The following is a 20,321-nucleotide window of genomic DNA, read 5'->3' on the forward strand; positions in this document are numbered from 1 at the left end:
ACGTGCTCTAGAAGGTGTAAGTCAACTACCCTGGCCAGCAAGATCTCCGGATCTGTCCCCCATTGAGCATGTTTGGGACTGGATGAAGCGTCGTCTCACGCGGTCTGCACGTCCAGCACGAACGCTGGTCCAACTGAGGCGCCAGGCGGAAATGGCATGGCAAGCCGTTCCACAGGACTACATCCAGCATCTCTACGATCGTCTCCATGGGAGAATAGCAGCCTGCATTGCTGCGAAAGGTGGATATACACTGTACTAGTGCCGACATTGTGCATGCTCTGTTGCCTGTGTCTATGTGCCTGTGGTTCTGTCAGTGTGATCATGTGATGTATCTGACCCCAGGAATGTGTCAATAAAGTTTCCGCTTCCTGGGACAATGAATTCACGGTGTTCTTATTTCAATTTCCAGGAGTGTACATTGAAGAGCCAAAGAGACTGTTGTAGGCAAGTGTATTCAAATACAGAGACATACATGCCGGCCGAAGTGGCCGTGCGGTTCTAGGCGCTGCAGTCTGGAACCGCGAGACCGCTACGGTCGCTGGTTCGAATCCTGCCTCGGTCATGGATGTGTGTGATGTCCTTAGGTTAGTTAGGTTAAACTATTTCTAAGTTCTAGGAGACTAATGACCTCATAAGTTGAGTCCCATAATGCTCAGAGCCATAGAGACATACATGTAAACAGACGAAATACGGCGCTGCGGTCGGCAACGCCCATATAAGACAAGTGTCTGGCGCAGTTTTAAATCGCTTACTGCTGCTACAATCGCAGGTTATCAAGATTTGAACGTGGTGTTAGAGTCGGCGCACGAACGATCGGACACAGCATCTCTGTGGTAGCGATGGAGAGGGGATTTTCCCGTACGACCATTTCACAACTGTACTGCGAATATCAGGAATAACGTAAGACATCAAATCTCCGACATCACTGCGGCAGGAAAAAGATGCTGCAAGAACGGTGCCGATGACGACTGAAGAGAATCGTTTAACGTGATAAAAGTGCAACCCTTCCGCACATTGCTGCAGATTTCAGTGCGGGGCCATCAACAAGTGTCAGCGTGCGAGCCATTCAACGAAACGTCACGATTTGGGCTTTCGGAGCCGAAGGCCCACTCGTGTACCCCTGATGACTGCACCGCACAAAGCTTTACACCGATATTGGACTGTTGATGACTGACTGGAAACATGTTGGCTGGTAGGAAGAGTCTCGTTTCAAATTGTTTTGAGTGGACGGACGTGTACGGGTTTGGAGACATCCTCTGAATCCAAGGACCATGCTTGTCAGCAGGGGACTGTTCAAGCTGGCGGAGGCCCTGTAATGACGTGGGGCGTGTGCAGTTGATTTGATATCGGACCCTTGATACGTTTAGATAAGATTTTGATACGTGACACGTACATTAGCATCCTGTCTGATCACCTGTATCCAGTCATGTCCATTGTGCATTCCGATGGACTTGGACAATTTCAGCAGGACAGTGCGACACCCCACACGTCCATAATTGCTACAGAGTGGTTCGAGGAACACTTTTATGGGTTCAGACACATTCAATGTCCTCCAAACGCCCCAGACATGAGCATTATTGAGCATATCTGGGATGCCTTGCAACGTGATCAGAAGAGATCTCTATCCCCTCGTACTCTTTCGGATTTATGGACAGCCCTGAAGGATTAATGGTGTCAACTCCCTCCAGCACCACTTCAGACATTCGTCGAGTCTATGCCACGCTGTATTGCGGCACTTCTGCGTGCTCGCGTGGGGCCCTACACGATATCAGGCAGGTGGACCAGTTTCTTTTGCTCTTCAGAGTATAACGTGGAAAATGTCGGGTGCAGATAATCTACCGAGTGTTTGAACAATCGTAAAGACGTCATCCATCTATACGAATTAAAAATATTTCAAAGCAATTTTGATGTTTCATGTTCACATAGTTCATAATAGTGTTTTGTGATAATATCATGTCAACGTTTTATTAGTCTACACAAGCCGAGAAATGTGCCTGTTTTGTAGAATGACGATAGTACGTTTATATTTCTAGACAAACATTCGCTGAGTTCACTGCCAAAGACAAATTAACATTATCTTACGTGCAACAGATAACAGCTTTTCTGTCAAGGTCATTGTTGTCTGATTTCCACACTTAACGGTTGAGATTTTCTGAATAGAGGAAGTTTAAATAATTTATAGCAGAAGAATATTACTAATTAACTAATGTCCATTTATGAAGAAAGTATTTTTGTGAGGTCCAGTCAAGTAAAGTGCAAGAGATTATCATACAGAACTAACCCACCAAGCGGAACTCATACATGCTCTTTGGACCGACATTCCTTACAAAAATGGTGAGGAATTTTGACTGGGAGCTTATGCATAGTAAGTGTAGAAGCTGTACGTTTCGAAATTAATGTTTTCTTGTTGCAAGAAACTGCACAGTGTGAAATAACTACAGGCGTGCATCCGAGTGTTCTAACATCGCAAAGCACCTTAGAGACATCACATCCTATAGACTGCATTTCAACACAGAGCCGAACCAAAAAACAGTTGCCTTCTGCCACGCTTTGCTACGACAGGTGACTGTTTTAACTGAAGGTTATTTCTAACTCCTCTTGACGTATGAAACTGCTTGACTTACGTGTTTAGTGCGCTGCAAATAATAGTGAAAGGCAGCGTCAATTAAACAGTTTCACAACGTAAAAATTCCATACGGCCTTGTGAACAAAGCAAGTAGTTACATTTTTTGCAGTCGGCTACATAAATAGCAATCATTTATTGACAGTGTTGATGTAAAGTGCCAATTCTTTGTTTCAACGTCTCCGCGTTTATTGGATCTGACGAATACTATTATACGGGCGCTACGATGCTGCGCTTTAGTAAGGAACGCATCAGCCCATAAATTAATCTAAACAGATTGGATTACCTCGTTGCCCCTACTGTATTTATGATCAAGGATTGTGGTTTGTGTTCCTTGACTGTAAAGGAACTGCTGAAACGGGAAATCCTATCAGTCTGTTAGAGATAATGAATAGTATGCAAAACATAGTAAGTTGTTCGTTACCATAACGGTAGATCACGTATTGGCTTACTTCCCAGGAACTAAAAAGTGAAGTCATCCAACACTGAGGTAAATATTGTAGCTATTTGTAAGATAGTGTCCACTAATTTGCTGATAACCGTATAAAGATTCCTCTCATAGATGCTCAAGATTCTAATACAAAATGATTCTTGCTTAAAACACAGCCAATGCAGATTCTTGTAATTTAGCTGACAATCAAAAAACCAAATTTTATTTCCGTGCTTGTTTTTATTCGTTCTGTGTGTATGTGGATTAGTTAACTTGCTATTTACTCGGACTGAAATATGTTGTCGGTGTTGGTTACACTTTTACGAGCTACTGAACTTGTAGGTTAGCGCTTTCTATGTTTGTATTATGTCATCAAATGAACAGCAGTAGACTTGGTTTGCAGATAGAAAACATAGAGAAGGAAGGGAACGACTTAAAGTCGCAATTGTTGGTTAATGCAGCACTAGCTAGAAAGATGAACAAAAATGATATTTGTAAGTGAATGTAAATATCCTTTGTTTTACGGTTCTTCGCTTTGCTGAACTTGTTTAAGGTGGTGTTAGTGTACGGCCCTTTCTCAATTATGTTTCTTGTTATAGTTGTTTAAACGACAAGCACAACTTTTACTTTACCTTCTTTGCAGATGAATTGTGTCAAAGTCGCATAGATAAGTGGATAGCTAATTCTGGGAACAGAACGTTTGCGTGAGTCGCTACTGATGAATATGGGCAAGATTCACTGTTGTTGTAAGATATACTTTAAAATACATTTATCTATGCAAAAAATAGATGCGTATAACGTGTTTTGATGAATAAAAACATATTATCCGTACTTAAAAGCGGTTTTTTTTTCGCTGGTGTTGGAGAATTATTAATTCCCAAATTTATATTTGTAATTGTCTAAATTGCCAGTTTAGGGAAAGGTTCTTTGCTTTTTTTTCTTGTTTAAAATGTTTCAGAATTTTGTGCAATGGGAATTGAGATTACTCACGATATATTTTACCTGAAACTTCATGCAGAGCTTATACTAGTACCCACTAGAGCATATGGGTCATGTCCTGCTACAAGAAAATAATCTAAGTCGCAATTATATCACCACATAGGTCATTTTAATTCTCTGAGAACAATTTTATAGTGCACTGACATGTCATCTCTGTCCGTAGTTTTTACATTATCCTTAGAGTTCCAAATACGAATAATTTATTTTTATACGACTCGGTATGCTCAGTTGCGTCTTTTATTTCATTGCTAATTTAATGTGAAGCGAAGTAACGTTCTTAAAGCGAAATGCCATCTGAAAGCCGAAGTATTTATATAATAAAAGTCCTAAATTTCAATTTTATATTAGGCCTATGTTTTAGAAAAACAAAACTTTGTGGTTCAATCCTATTTGTCTGTTTGGATAACTGTTGTGTTATTCCATCAGTATGTTTTTCGTTCATATTTAATTTCGCCGAGCGACTATTGATTATTCAAGCTCTAGGTGATAAAATGAATGCCACAAGTTTCTTACAAAACAACGTTTTGAAGAATCATCGAAGAGAATGCTTTCCAGTACGTGGCCAGTTTTTCATATGATACTGATGCAATTACATGAGGTCTACATACGTCAATAGCCTTTAGACGAAAACGACTTTCTCACCAAATTGTAGGCAACGTCGACGAGTCACAAAATACGTGACGAGGATGAATATGTTGTTTCATACAGAACTATTTTAAGTAAGTTTTCATAGAATTTTTTACTCCTTATGTTACGTAACATCAAGAAGTAAACATCGTGAAGTATATATTAATAACAGATATTTCGATCTCCTATTCTCAATGTAGGTTTCACTTTCTACGTCACAACATTTCTATATAGTATAAGGATTTGCAAGTAACTATGAAATGAATGTTTCTCTTATAGAGATCCTCTTGCCATGCCACATGTAATTCTTTTCGGAAGTCTAAACGTTTGGATTTGCTCTTAGACAAATACTTTATTGTTCCTATGTTAAACGTAAAAATGCTCCTGGACACATCATTATTTTAGAACTAGATTGTAAAGGCATACTCCAGGTCTATGTTCATCGGTTGTGTTTACAAGCGCAGAATTTAGATCGAGACGTTGGCTCTCGTCTCTTAATCCAAGTGAGTGTTAATCGATCCCAAGGCGCCCACAGTTGCAACCGTAGTTCAATATCGCTGAAAATTGTGTACGATGAAATTCTCTCGTCCATCCCATGTTTGTGCAGGATAAATGGCAGTCTGCTATACAGAGAAAAATGTGGATTCAATGTTTCATCGACGAAAAGCTCATGAGAGTCACAAGCTTGCATCGAATGTTATCGAAGGATAACATTTCTGTCCATTTCAAAGGAATTATCAGAGTATTCGCATAATGTGGTTTAGGTAAACAATGGATAATATAAATCCACATGTCAGGGAATTTTAACAATATGGGCCCGGAATGTGAATTTAGTGTCATAACCACTACGCCACGTCGCTAGAGAAGGGTCGAATATATTCTGTAGGTACTTTCTATGAATAGCGCAAGAAATAGGGGTAATTTAATTCTGTCAATTTCCCTTGTCGACTGCCAATTACCTATGATAATATTTTACAGCAGTATTCTTCTTAATATTAAAGAGAGAACAAGATGGACAGAAACTGTTATTTAGCTCCAGTACAACTGTTAGCTGATTTGAAGAGCCAATACTTTTACGTATTGTAAGATATAATATAATTTTTAATTTTTGTACCTACCGTTTGTCTAAAGTAATGCAATAGGTCTGAAAATTAGGTCACTTTAATTTCTCGATCCGATACATTACGATTTAAAATAAATTGGTGTAGACAGATCCCATCACAATCATGAGATCACTGATATTTTATTTCCTCGTGTAGCGTATTGAACTTTGAGGTACTTCAGTAAAGGCCATACTTGTTTGTAACGGTAAAAAATATTAATAATAACTTTAGAAGAAGAATTAGCTTACTGGAAGAATTACCTTATCATCTACTCACTAAGTTCACATCATCAATAACATAAACATGGTGATAGAATCAAAGTACAGTATCACAGTCAGCAAAGAAAGAAACACGTGCTCCTGATGTTTGAATGATGTAAAACGACCGTCATGGGCGCTGGAAATTATATCTCAAGGAACACAAGTTGTTTGGCACTCTTGAGTACGGTCTACCAGTTGAGGACGCCCGGGATGTACTTGTCAATGAGGCTCTGGTAGTAGGGCATCACCTCGTCCAGATCTGGGACTCTGTCACACTTAGTGTAGAGGTCGTACTTGCTGCAACAGAACATTACAGTAAAGGAATTACTTTACACGTAACAAAACTTTGAGGAAGAACAGAGCCTTGAATAGCTCAGCATCTCGTAGGTGCCTTCATGACAGAAATGAAGGTCGAGTCAAAGTAAAACGAGCGTTGGAACTTAAATAGTGGCAGCTATTTATTCACAACCGATACAAAAGAGTTATATGTTTGCTCCTGTTTCTGTCCTTGAAAGTAGTCACCATCGTTGTGTAGAACCCGTTGCCAGCGATGTGGAAGGCGTAGTATAGTATTAGCAGAGCCTGTTCTGTTGATGGTGCGAATGGAGTGAATGCCACGAAGTAGTTCCTTCATCTTCGGAATCAAATCAAAGTCACAAGTATTTAAGTCCGGGCAGTATGATGGATGCTACAGTACTTCCCAGTCCCCTCGACCGAACAGAGCAGCCACAGCTTGCGCTGTATGCGCCCGCGCATTGCCGTGCAAAATTATGGGTGGGTTGCGCCGCTTCTTTCGCATAGCTGGTCGCAGCTGGTGCTTCAAAAAAAGGCTTTGCGAAAGATGCGGCGACACTTTCTCCGCAACCCACCCATCATTTTGCACGACAATGCGTGGCCGCAAACAGCGCAAGCTGTGGCTGTTCTGTTCGGTAGATGGGACTGGGAAGTACTGTAGCATCCACCATACTCCCCAGACTTAAGTCCTTGTGACATTGCTTTGATTCCGAAAATGAAGGAACCACTTCGTGGCATTCGCTTCAGAACTGTTCCAGAGATTCGACCGGCAAGAGACCGCTCCATTCGCATCATCAACAGAACAGGCTCTGCTTCAAAAAAAGGCTTTGCGAAAGAAGCGGTGACACTTTCTGCGCAACCCACCCATCATTTTGCACGACAATGCGTGGCCGCAAACAGCGCAAGCTGTGGCTGTTCTGTTCGGTAGATGGGACTGGGAAGTACTGTAGCATCCACCATACTCCCTAGACTTAAGTCCTTGTGACATTGCTTTGATTCCGAAAATGAAGGAACCACTTCGTGGCATTCGCTTCAGAACTGTTCCAGAGATTCGACCGGCAAGAGACCGCTCCATTCGCACCATCAACAGAACAGGCTCTGCTAACGGTATACGAAGCCTTCCACATCGCTGACAACGGGTTCTACATAACACTGGTGAGTACTTTTAAGGCCAGTAAAAGGTGAAAACATGTAACTGTTTTGTATCGGCTGTGAATAAATAGTTGTCACTATTAAATTCCAACCCTCGTATTAATAAGGAGTAGCAATACTCAGAAACTAGCTCTATACTCTGTCACTTGTATTTGGCACACAGTTACAGAGGCTGACAGCGTTACTATTCATAAGTAAGATTTTGCAGAAGAAATTTGTTAATTGCGCAAACTGGTTCTTTGTGCTTCTTAGACTTACTTGAATTCGAGGACCCAAGTCAAGACTTCCATGTCGTCCTCGTTGCAGAGGTGCATGTAGTCGCCAGCGGAGTGCCATGGGTAGAAGGAGTGGAAGCGGATGATCTTGTGGGCCACTTCCGGCAGCTTTGAGTCGTTGTGCTTGAGAACGCGATACATGTATTCGTCGTGTCCCCACGCCATCAGCACGTTGTCCAGGCCACAGTGCGGTGAATATATCCCGTACTTGGTGCTGTTGGTGAAGGCAAATTCGACTGATATAAACACAACGATATATGTTAACTGAAGATGGGGAGAAGCGTCTTGTACCTGTACCTATGGGTTGGTTTAGACCACACAGGGGGTCACCTGAAAAATCGCCAGAGTAAAATAGAGCTGAACGCTGAATTTTTAAAATGTTTACAGCATAATATCTCACTGACATATGAGCAATTTAATGCACGAAGAAATGCAAAGGGAAAAAAAGGAAACGAAGCTATTTCTGTCAGGTTACCAGAAATGGCGACGCATTGATCATTCTAGATAGAATTTTTCAGAATAATCTGTCAAATTCTTCTGTTGCCTGCATCACCGCTGCACATAAGAATAGGGGTGGATGTACATTAACACATGAAAAAATCTTTGGCAAATTGTGTGGCAGTCGTTAACAGATGGAGACACTACCTTCTTCCTTTAAGTCGCCGTTTGGGTTACTGTTCGGCCAGTCTGGAGACCAAACGCTGACAGCCGCAACATCTGACACTCTTGACGCAGTCAGGAGACCTAAATAAATGCACAACCGACTTACTAATATAATAAGTAAATATGTTGGTAAGAGAGAGAGGACGTCACAAACTGGAAGTTCAGCATGACATGTGTCAGTAGGCGAAATAGCGAGTGAGTGGCAGCTCGCCATGAACTGTGAGCTGCGAAATGAGAAATTTCTTGAGTCATTTGTATATGATGCGACAGTAAGAAAAATTGGCATTCTACGTTCAACATTCTCATACAAAATTTGATTTCATCACGAGCGTGCGAATATCGATATTGATAACAGTTTTTAATGTCTTCACTTATTTATTATCCACACTGTATTTGTGGGCAAATGAAACCTGATTTGCTATGACGATCAACAGAATATTTTATCACCACTGAAAAAAAACAGTAAAACTAGAAAGAATAACACGAGATAAATGCAACATCTACTTTCAGAATATAATAAAAGTCTGTGACAGAATGAATACGTTCGTATAATATCATAAACGAGTATGATATCAGTTCAGGGCATGATTGTGACTAAACAAACACCCACAGACAACCAGAGAAACCAAGGGTATAAATTGTTAACTAGGGGTTTTTCAGATACTGAGGCTCTTTGATCCCATGTTTCGCAATATGTGGTCTTGATAAACTACTAACAGACTCGGGAGAGAACATTCGAGAAATACGACAATATCATGAGAACAGACTGTGGTATACGTATAATTTGCTTGACTGCTTACGACATTTGCTACATTTATTGGAAATTTAGTGAGAAGACTTTAACAAGAAAATATTCTGACAAACGTAAAAAAGAGCGTTGGAAATCAGATGTGTTTTGAAAAATTAAGTTGATGGTCCGTATATAAACCTTGGCCACATTGTTAGTAACAAAAAATAGATTAAGTTTTGGAGAAATTAACACTCTGCAGTATGTTGTCAAACAAACAGATCTTTATGAGAGAATAAATGAAGTCTACATTCCACGAGGCATGGAAAAGGTAAAGAGAACAGGAAAAGTTTAAGAAAAATCATGAACAGAAAAGGACTAGTATGGATATTGATGAAATAAAGACTTACTCTTTCAAAATGTTGTGAGAATGGACTCCAGTAGGCTCAGCAAAAGACTGCGGAAATAGGAAAGCACTTCAGTGGATTTAAATAGAAAGAGATATTGGAAGAAACGAGTACGGCAGACGACATCGTACAAAGCAAAAGAAAATTTAATTAAAACTTTAAATACTCTCCGAGAAAAGAAAAAAAGTAAACCCGATGAAAAAATAGTTATAAGAAAGTGAAGAATGAGGTAAAGAATATTCGATTGTTTACATGGTCTCGTAGGCCGAGTCCTTGAAGAAGCAGAAGTACATTATGCCCTTGGTAGGCTACTTGACGAACCACGACAACGTTGTTGTATACTACTGGTGTATGTTGATATAATTCCTCGTTTGAGCGTCCTGTAATTCGTGCCATAAGTAAGTTTCTAACTTCAGCTCTATAAACAGTACGTGGAAAAACTAAATATGATCGCAGTGTATCTTCATTACCAGTATTTACTCTAACGTGAACAGGGTAATATTTTCACCATAATTATTTGGCCAGACTTTGCAGTCCGTCGGATGAAGGCGATAGACTCAATGGGTCCCTTACTGGTATACAAGAATAGTAGCCTGTACGCCGACAGAGACATTCATCCTCTCATTGTCATTATAAATACGACGAACAAAAGAAACGCAACACTAAACTCTTCAGGCTGTCATCAGACTCATTCACATTACGAATCTGACACGTTCAACACGCTGAAATAGCATTCGCTTGCCCCGAACGGTGAGCCGTAAGGGTGAAAAAGTTAATTAGGAACGTAGACTGCTCCATAACACGGAGAATTTATGTAAAATCATATCATGAAACAAGATTGTTCGTATGTGTGTGATTTTTATTTTCTATTTATTTTTACCTTGTGAGTAAAATCGGTACGGCGATCATGTGGATACACGTATCATTTATCTTTGAATTATTTTATATTATTACTGGCACGGCCTCGTATTTTAAATGTAAACCTATCACTTCAGTTTACACAAGTGTAATGCCATTGCAAGATACGTGACACAAGAGAACATACGAATAATAATGTTTTTCAAGAACGGTTAATTTATAAAGCATAACGGTAATAATGAATCAGTGTTTGTGTAATATATATAAATCGTATCTAGACCTGAATGTGTGCTGATACTCTGTCCATTCACATTAATATGACCGTCTGTGAAAATCCCAAATAACTACCTTTTGCAGCACGGACCTCTGCGAGAGGTGCAGAAAGAGAGTCAGTGAGATTGTGTAAGATACCGACAGAGATGTGAAGCCACGCCGAGTCTAGTGCTGCGTTACGTTTTTCAGCTGAAGATCGATGGTCAATACAGCCCGTTCGAAATGGCCCCACAGATTCTCGATTGGGTTAAATCTAGAGAGCCTCATGGCCACCGAGAGTACGGTAAACTTATCTTGCGCTCTTCGAATGACGCCCGCACTCTGCGAGTTGTGTGACACATTGCGTTATCCTGATGGTAGATGCCGTAGTCCCGAGGAAAAACACTCTATGTGCGGGATTGGACATTGTCCCCAAGGATAGATGTTTACTTCTGTTGATACTTCGTGCCTTCTTGAATGACGACATCACCCAGGGAATGCCATTCCACAGATCATAAAGCTCCCTCCTCCGGTCAAGACACTTTCCTTCCAGACATTTCACACCCTACACGTCAATGGCAATGTGTCCAATGGAGCATAAAAAGTGATTCATCTGAAAAGGGCAACTGTCGCCATTCAGTGGATGTCAAGTAGTGGTACTGGCTTGCAAATTCCAGCCTCTATCTCCGATGAACAGCAGTCAGCATGTGTACATGAACCAGGCATCTGCCGTGGAGGCCCATACGCAGGAACATTCACTGAATGGTCGTTGTAGAGACACTGATGGTATCCCCTTGGCCCACCAGGGCAGTCAGTTGTTGAACTATTGCACGTCTATTCGGGTGTGTACATCTCTGCAGCCGTCGTTCATTTCTGTCATCTACGACTTGTGGTTCACCACAGTCGGCACTGGTTTTGGATAGCCCCATTTAGCCAGGCAACGCCAACTGCAGCAGCACGCGAACAGTTTATTTACTTAGCCGTTCCAGAAATGCTTCTACCCCCTCGCCCGAAAGAAAATGACCACGCCGTTTTAGATGTCAGATATATGCGCTCCACTTCCTCATACAACGGCTGTACTGCTTACTGCTCTCCCCCCCCCCCCCCCCCCCCGCGTGTCATATACCTTGCTCTGTTAGTGCTGCCACCTGTCATCTGGGAGTGATTATTGAGCGTTGACGTCGAACATTGGCGGTGAACTAATCAATGTGTCTGGACTGTGTATATGTACAGTGCAAATCATCAAATGACATTGAATGTGATAGAGGATGCCCTCCGCCACGCACCGAATGTTGGCTTGCGGAGTATCTTTGTAAGTGCGGATGCAGAACGTCATATGCATGTATGAAGGTGTATTTTCGAACTTACGAAATGCTATTCAATGCTACCCCTACTTCTTGCACACAGTTCTGGAGCTGAGTAGTGATACACCATGAACTCCTGGACCGAACACTATCAAAGTGATTTCCCAATACTTACATGTTCATTAAAATTTCATCCTTATGCGAACTTATTTTTAGTACAGAGATAAGCAATACCTACAGACGAAGAATGGTGTGTGTACATTAATGTTATTCGGTGTACCTCACGTTACAGGTACTTTTCATTGGAGACCACAACACAGTATGCCCAAAGGACGTAGTCATACAGCTTATCTCTATCCTTTGAACGTTAAGAAGGGCTGTATCGTTGGCGTGACTGACATGGGAACGTACCGACAATCATACAGAAAGTTGACTCGGTAGTAGAATGACCGCAGAACAACTAGTAGCGGTATGGATTTGGCTCAACAGTGTGGCTAGAAAAATAGGCATGAGTCCTTGTGACAGAACTACATCACGAGAAGATATTAGAATTGTTTTGCTGGTTCTTATGGCTACATGACTGTAGTGAAATCTAGGCATGGGTTAGAGCGAAAAGTGCACCAAGAAATAATGGAAATTGGGTCGTGATCCTCAGTTGCGATACGTCGTTTACTACTGACTTCGTACCACAGGCAAGAGAGGTTTGTATGATGTAGAACCTGCGTCAAGTGTGACATTGAGTGTCATTTTATGGTGCTCAGAGATGGATCTTCCTTCTGTTGGTAACGGTTAGAATGACGGTAGTGTGTCAGTAGGCGGCTGGTGCACTGAAGTATCAACTCTTGAGACAACTTTTGGAATCATGGAGTCAGGTATTATTGGATATGACAATAGGACTGAGTTGTTAATAATTTCAGTCAGTTTATAGTAGGAATTGTAAACCCTGGTATCACCCCCATCATGACCATGGAACAAAATGGTATATTCCATCAGAATAATGCAAGAAATCACACTGCAGTTCACATGTCAAATACCTTAAGGAATGTACAAACTCTTGACTAATCTACTCAGTCCCTCGATTTCTCACCCATAGAGCACGTCTGTGATGTAACGGAAGGGCATACACTTTTTGTATCAGCAATATTTATGTTTGAGGCGTGACAGTATGTTCTTCAAGATATTATATGGAGGCAGGCTGCTTCCATGGCACAACAAACACAAGGGTGTATTGGCTCCCGAGGGGCACGCACATGGTGTGTCGATGGCAGACATAAGTTTCGAATATAACGAAAGCTGTACGCTTAATAACCCTTATGTGATGAACATTTACACAACGTTTGAGAAATATTTCAATCTGTGTACAGAGCACCTTCCACTATGACCTGTGGCAGTTGTAATAATTCGGTACCGGATGCTGGGGACAAGAGGAGCACTTGGTCCACAATTGGTACATGAGATTTTCCCAGAATCTAGACGGCGACGGGTTAACTAGAGTGTTTGCCTCACTCTGAAAGTATTGCCCCATTTGAAGTTTGACAGGAAGCAAGAGGGATGTTTCAAGTCACAAGCACCTGTTGACACTTGAGCAAAGCACAGTCATTCCCATTACAAACAGGTGGATTTGTTATAGGAGGCCTCTTTCTTGAAAGCTCTTGAATAAAGGCAGATACTTGAAGCAGTATGCTAGGAAGCCACAGGCTGTGGAGTGAAGTACCGCAATACAGAACACATGAGACGCCAGATGCTGCAAGATGGAAAACCAGAAGTTTTCATCCTGTATGAAGGTGGGAGGTGTGGTTACAGTGTCGAACGTTCATTAGGGGAGATTGCCAATTAAATCAGTCAATGTCAAAGATGATCGCTGGAACATCCAGCACCCAGGAGGACAGAGAGAGGGAGATCAGTAACAATGAGGAGCAGCAAAGAGTTCTTCTGTTAGGAGACGGTGTGCAGTCAGTCGGTGGACAGAAGCACATGATGATTAATCAGACGGTAATTTGACGGTCAACAGGCAGTCAGAGGAATCAAATGAAACAGTTACATCAGTGATCTGATAACAGTGAATAACCAGTGAGAGATTAGTCAGTGAGTTAGCAATGCAGAGATAGATGTGTCGGGCAGTAAGAGAGAGACAGAGTTCTTATACAAATTTCTACGTTGGTTGTCACTTTAGGGCATACTTTTTCCCTACTCCATATCGGTTGTACATCCGTTGCGGCTCGATGTTTGAATATAATCACGCAACTGCACTTTCTCGAGTGTCCTCAGCCTTCAAATATTAAGTAATGCTGCCTCTGCAAGATAATCGTCGCAGACAATAGTCGCCAGAAGCACAAGCACAGGAACACTGCAACAGCTGCAGGGAGCGCTATACCTGAGGGATTAAGTCATCCAGAGCAGAAGAAGGAATGACTTAAGTCGCCCAAAGTGTAGTCGCCAAGCTGCAGAACACGGAAGATGAAAGATGCTGACCGTCAATATATCGCCACACGAACGATGGATTATGGTAGCACTGCTCCGACCTTGCACCTGCAACTCAGGCCTTTGTGCAAAACTGACTGTGTCGTCTGGTGTGAGGAGACAGTTCATTGCCACCATACTTGTTCGATTACTGAGTCGATTCTCTACTCGGTCAAATCAGCCACGAGATTTATATATGCCATCTCACAAATTTTAACGTATTAAAATTTTGGTGAGTCAGTAATTTTAGTTGATTAAAATGTGGGCTCTTGTCGAAACTATGTATATTGCATAAACTGAACGAAACATTTTTTGGCCTTGTTTTACAAACTTTATTATTACTATGAGGCCTAGGTTTCATGTTATAAGCCAGTTTTCTAGTACATAACTGATCCTGAATATGAGAACCAAGCAAAGATAAACTTATAAAGTTCCTATACTATCAGTGTGGTGTCACCGCCAGACACCACACTTGCTAGGTGGTAGCTTTAAATCGGCCGCGGTCCAGTAGTATACGTCGGACCCGTGTGTCGCCACTATCAGTGATTGCAGACCGAGCGCCGCCACACGGCAGGTCTAGAGAGACGTCCTAGCACTTGCCCCAGTTGTACAGCCGACTTTGCTAGCGATGATTCACTGACAAATTACGCTCTCATTTGCCAAGACGATAGTTAGCATAGCCTTCAGCTACGTCATTTGCTACGACCTAGCAAGGCGCCATTATCATTTGCTATTTATCTTGTGATGCATGTACCGCCAGACCGATGTTCACCAATTATGGATTAAAGTTAAGTATTCCAACAGCTACGTACTTTATTTGCTAGACTCAAATACTTTACCTGTTCCAGACCTCACGCCAGCCTGCGTGAGCTTAAACGCGTGCCTTTCGGCTACCCGTCATTGTGGATTGGCTGTCTTGCCAGTCCACAACAATCAGTTCTTGACTTAAACTGTAAAAGTTATCTCTGTTGACAACTCTGACAAAATTACGAAAGTATTTACAAAAGTCATTATTACTAAACACTGGAGGAGAGCTATGAAGTCAAGAATCGATACTTTAGAAAGTTGACATGTTTTTCTTTGCTTGGTTCTTATCGTTGGGATGAGTCATGTCATAGAAAATGGATTTATGATGAGAAACCTAGGTCGTACTGTAATTATGAAGTTTGCGAAAAAAAGGCTAAAAATTGGCTTTAGTTAATGTGAATCAGTAATTTATTTTATTACATTTTTGGTGCTGAACTTGGGGCGAACTCTTAATCGTTTCTCAGTTTCAGTTCATACACTGTGCAGATGGTGATTGCAGTGTGTACCACCGAAAAGTGAGTTATGCGTAAGCTGTCTGCTGTGTTACAATCAGGATATCATAAAGGCGCAACAATCCTCTAAAACTTCCAATTCGTGATGTATGTTATGTAGATACACGTAAAACGTTTGAATATTCTAACGGAACAATATCGACATCACAACAACTGTTCTTACGACAGTTCAGCTCCAGTAAGCCAGCAGCTTTTCCATTCCGACAACTTTTCCAGTGTTCCTCTGCATCGCCGTCGTTGATTTAGAGTAGAGTAGGTGCCAGTGCTCGCTTACTTGTACTTGGAGTCGTAAGTGTCGGGGTTTTCCAGGAATGTGGAGTCTCTGTAGACGATGGACTCGGCCCAGGCGCAGCCCACTGGGAAGGTGTCTCCCGTCACGGCCCACTGCGGCTCGCCGTACAGCGCGAGTACCTGCAGCACAAGACCATCACAACACCGGCCGACTACCAGGGTAAGTCAAAAGCAGAACGCTGCTCCTAGAGGCAGAGAGAGCTCGCAGCTGCTGAAATACTTAATCACTGCTCATCGACTGAAATATACAGGTTGTTCAAAAAAGTGTCAAATAGTTTGAGAGGTGGTAGTACTCAGCGGAAAAAAAAGTCCAATAAATACGGCTCCGGAAACGCAGACTATCCGATATAAACACTTGTTTATACGAAGGGTTGTGCCACGCTTGTTTGCTGATATTAGCACAGTCGTTGCTTTGACACTCCGTCAAATGTTCCGGTAGGGTATTACAATGTCTTAAAGTGCTCTACCTATCATTAGGTGGTCTGCAGTCAGTTATGTTGTTGGAATCGTGTTGTAGGCTACGTTAGTTTTCGTCGTGTTCTGCGCCTTACTGCACAGTACTGTCAATGCTGGATACGTATCATGCTGTTTCACCTGATTCCAAACTGTTATTACCTTGTTTGTACGTAAAAATGATATAGTACGTTTACATTTTCTCTCTTCCACCACTTGTTAGGAAATAGTAGCCTACTACACGGCAAGTGAAATGACGGATATGATGCGCTGTCTAGGGCACCTTACCACGGTTCGCGCAGTTCCCTATCGGAGGTTCGGGTCCTCCCTCGGGCATGGGTATGTGTGTTGTCCTTAGCGTAAGTTAGTTCAACTTAAATTATGCAGCGTGTAAGCCTAGGGACTGAGGGCCTCAGCAGTTTGGTCCCATATGAATCACCACCACCACGGATGTGATATTCTGCTAAGGTTTAGCAAATGGACATCGCCTGGGAGCCCGTGCACTCTACGCTGAAATAATATCCACAGCGCAGAGTGTCCTCTCATAAGCTATTCGGCAGACTTTTGCAGCGTCTGGGGGACACAGGTACCCTTGTACCTCGGAAGACTGACAGTGGAAGGCCCGGTACAGTCCGTACACCTGACGCAGAGGAGCATGTGCTAGGTTCGGTGGAATAAACCCCTTGGATCAGTGTGCGACTATTAGCAGCAGCAGAATGCTTGTGCCACTATCTTATCTGGGGGTTACTTCATGAACATGGGCTGTATCCATATCATCTACAGCGCGTTCAGGCTGTAGCGCCATAGGATCATCATGCCAGGCTGTTGCAGAAGTGTGCCGCAGATCCACTCTTCACATCCAAGATTTTGTTTACCGATGAGGCAGGGTTCATAAGAGATGGTGTTATGAATTTCCATAAACGGCGTGTTTGGACAGATGTACCCCAAGCAATTCAGGAAAGAGCTCATCGACATCGAGTCTCAATCAATGTGTGGTCAGGCGTACTTGGCGACAGATCAATAGGGGCATACATCGTACCGCAACGGTTAACTGAGGCGCATTATCTGAACTTGCAAAAACGAATAGAAATGTGATTGATGCATGATGACGCACCAGCACACTTTTGTCTCAATGTGTGCCACTTTCCGACGCAGATATTTCAGGACCGCTGGATTGGTTGGGTGGGGATGGGGCACACATCAATCTGCTCGTTCCTTAGACCTTAATCTCCAAGACTTTTGGTTATGAGGACACTTGAAGGAATTGGTCTACGCCATGCCATCAACGATGTCCGGGCAACAAAAGGTCGCGACTTCGATGTATGCCAGCAGGTACAACAACAACAACCAAGTAAAAAGAGCGCGTCATTCTTTACGCCGGATGGCAGAGGGTTGCATTGTTATGAATGGACGCAACGTTCAACACCTCCTGTAAGAACGAGTTTAATGCAGAAAATATGCATTTCCGGACACATGTTTATTCGTCTTATCTCGGAAAGTGTCCGCCCCTGGTAGCTGAGTGGTCAGCGTGACGGAATGTCATACCTAACGGCCCGGGTTCAATTCCCGGTTGGGTCAGAGATTTTCTCCGCTCAGGGACTGGGTGCTGTGTTATTCTAATCATCATCATTTGCACCAGGCGAACGGTCTACCCGACGGGAGGCCCTAGCCACACGGCATTTCCATTTCCATCTCGGAAAGTACGAATTTCCATATCGATGTTTACTGAACTTATTTTTCTTGTTTCTCAAAGTATTCGACATCTGTTTTTGAACACCCTGCATAGTGAGTGACGGAATTTTTTAAATTTGAGCTTTAAAAGGAAGAAAATATAGATTCAAGTCCGTTATGAGATCAAAGCTCTCTGTACTGCAGAGACAGAAAACGATGTTCCTCGGAGTGAGAATAATACTTTCCATTTCAGCCAGGAGCCTTTAAATTAGAACTTCCCTTGATACTCTGCCAACACTGATACAATACGCATAGTGATCCACACCACTATACGCTCAAATGTGGTAGTTATGGTCAAAAACTTCTCTCTACTTCATGACAGATGAAGGTCACTATAGAGCAATATGCAATCACACAGACTTAATGACGTGCAAAATTGCGCAGTCTAGGTATACTGCCTAAGGAAAACACAGTGACTGTCTTGTAATATATAACAGTTCAGCCTCAGATCACACAAACTGTACCATCACCGTTTTCGGCTTATAATCAAGTCACATCAGATCTGTTTAAAAAGAAAGTAGAGATGAATAGTGAAGTAATAGGACACAAAATTATGAAGTGCAATTAATTTCTACACAAAACAATTCATACTTAAATACTTACACAGAAGCTCATCAATTAGAGAGATACTAACAAATTAAACAACTCTGTGCTCTCATTGTTGTAACTGAATGCTAAATTTGACAATGTAACAATATTAAATTAGTATTTCTTAAATCACAGCTACAAGAATTCAAAATGCAAAAATTATTGGGAGGTAAAGCCATCTCAAAGTGACGAATAGTAAAAAAAGTTTAGCAACTCGTGTAGATTAGCTAGATGTGAAGTAGAGTCGGGATAGATGATTATCACCATTAGATGTGGTCTCAAACGCCAAACTAGTATCTGGCGGTCGCAAGTGTGCACTAAACAGCCAATATGAAGGATCTGGTAAATTAAGCTACTATTAAACAAGATCAGATGTTCATTAAAAAGAACGCCAACAATGGAAAAGGCAGAAAAGGGAGAAGAGATCCAAAAAAGAAGCAAAAAAAGATAAAAAATATTCTGATAACTCTTTGATAATTGACATTTAACAACTGATGTGACTTTTTCTAATTAGTTAAAAACTTGAAGCTAAGTAAGCGTATCAGTTGGAATCTCTTGGGATAATCATGATAGATATGAAAAAGTTATTGTACATAACTCATTTTAAAAAATGTGTACACAAGGTGGGATGCATACAACATCTGGTTACCTTTCATTATGTCCCTAAAGTATACCATTTAAATATCCTGGAAGAGCTTGAAATTTTTACTAATTCGAATAATACCCAAATCAGTCGTGAAACGAACAAAACAATATCAGATACAAAGCCTTTTTTGAAGTATCTTGTGATATGTTACAGTGAGAGTCAGCTACTAGTTCACTATTAGTGGATCGCATCTGAAAGCGGATTAGGTAGATTAGATGTACTTTTCGTTCCAGGAGATCCTCCAAGATGTAGAAATATACAAATATGCAACAAATATTACAAAGAAAAACAAGTCTGCTAATGTACCTTCCACAGATACCAAGTGAAATGGTGCTCGTAGATGTGAATTAATTCAAAGAAATCTCAAGCATATTATCATTAAAACAGTAATAAATAACTTGTCATTTAAATACAAATGTTCAACAGACTGAGGTGCACATGATAACTCTTAGGCTACATGTAGCCATGCTTAATCAAACAGAAAAATCATTGCTCAACACTTATTTGTACGCAAGTCCGATTGCACTACTACTCGCATTGCTTGATGTTATATGTAACATAATGTATCAGTTGATTCTGCATAGAAATCCATCAATGGAGAAGAAACTGAGTTTATTCATATTTAAAACAGAGATGCATTTAGGCACTTCAGCAGTTCTGTAGATCTCTCCTCCCAGAATTTATTATGAAGTTCTAACTCCAACAATTTAACATTGTCAGCTTCTTTTGTTTGTCATCATATTTTAGGCATATGCTGGCGGGAAACATCTTACAAGTTGCAAGCTGCATGTAGTGCACTATTTTCAAAGTTTTCTGATAAATAATTGTCTAAAAACCATTTACTAATGTCCAGTAACCG

At 41.5% G+C, this 20,321-nt stretch overlaps 1 protein-coding gene across 3 annotated transcripts in view; it reads right to left on the reverse strand.

Annotated features, from left to right (window-relative positions):
- Positions 1-5,824: 5,824 nt before the first annotated feature.
- LOC124803038 (inositol oxygenase-like) overlaps positions 5,825-20,321 on the reverse strand; it is a 33,926-nt gene continuing 19,429 nt past the window's right edge. For all 3 annotated transcript variants that reach the window (XM_047264155.1, XM_047264153.1, XM_047264154.1), the window contains 3 exons: positions 16,028-16,164; positions 7,747-7,977; positions 5,825-6,339 (listed from right to left, as the gene is read on the reverse strand). In XM_047264155.1, coding sequence (XP_047120111.1) covers positions 6,231-6,339; positions 7,747-7,977; positions 16,028-16,164 — 477 coding nt within the window. In that variant the 3' untranslated portion in view covers positions 5,825-6,230. The remainder of the gene's footprint in view (positions 6,340-7,746; positions 7,978-16,027; positions 16,165-20,321) is intronic.

This window comes from Schistocerca piceifrons, chromosome 6, assembly GCF_021461385.2.
Source record: "Schistocerca piceifrons isolate TAMUIC-IGC-003096 chromosome 6, iqSchPice1.1, whole genome shotgun sequence".
Classification (NCBI taxonomy): Eukaryota; Metazoa; Arthropoda; class Insecta; order Orthoptera; family Acrididae; genus Schistocerca; species Schistocerca piceifrons.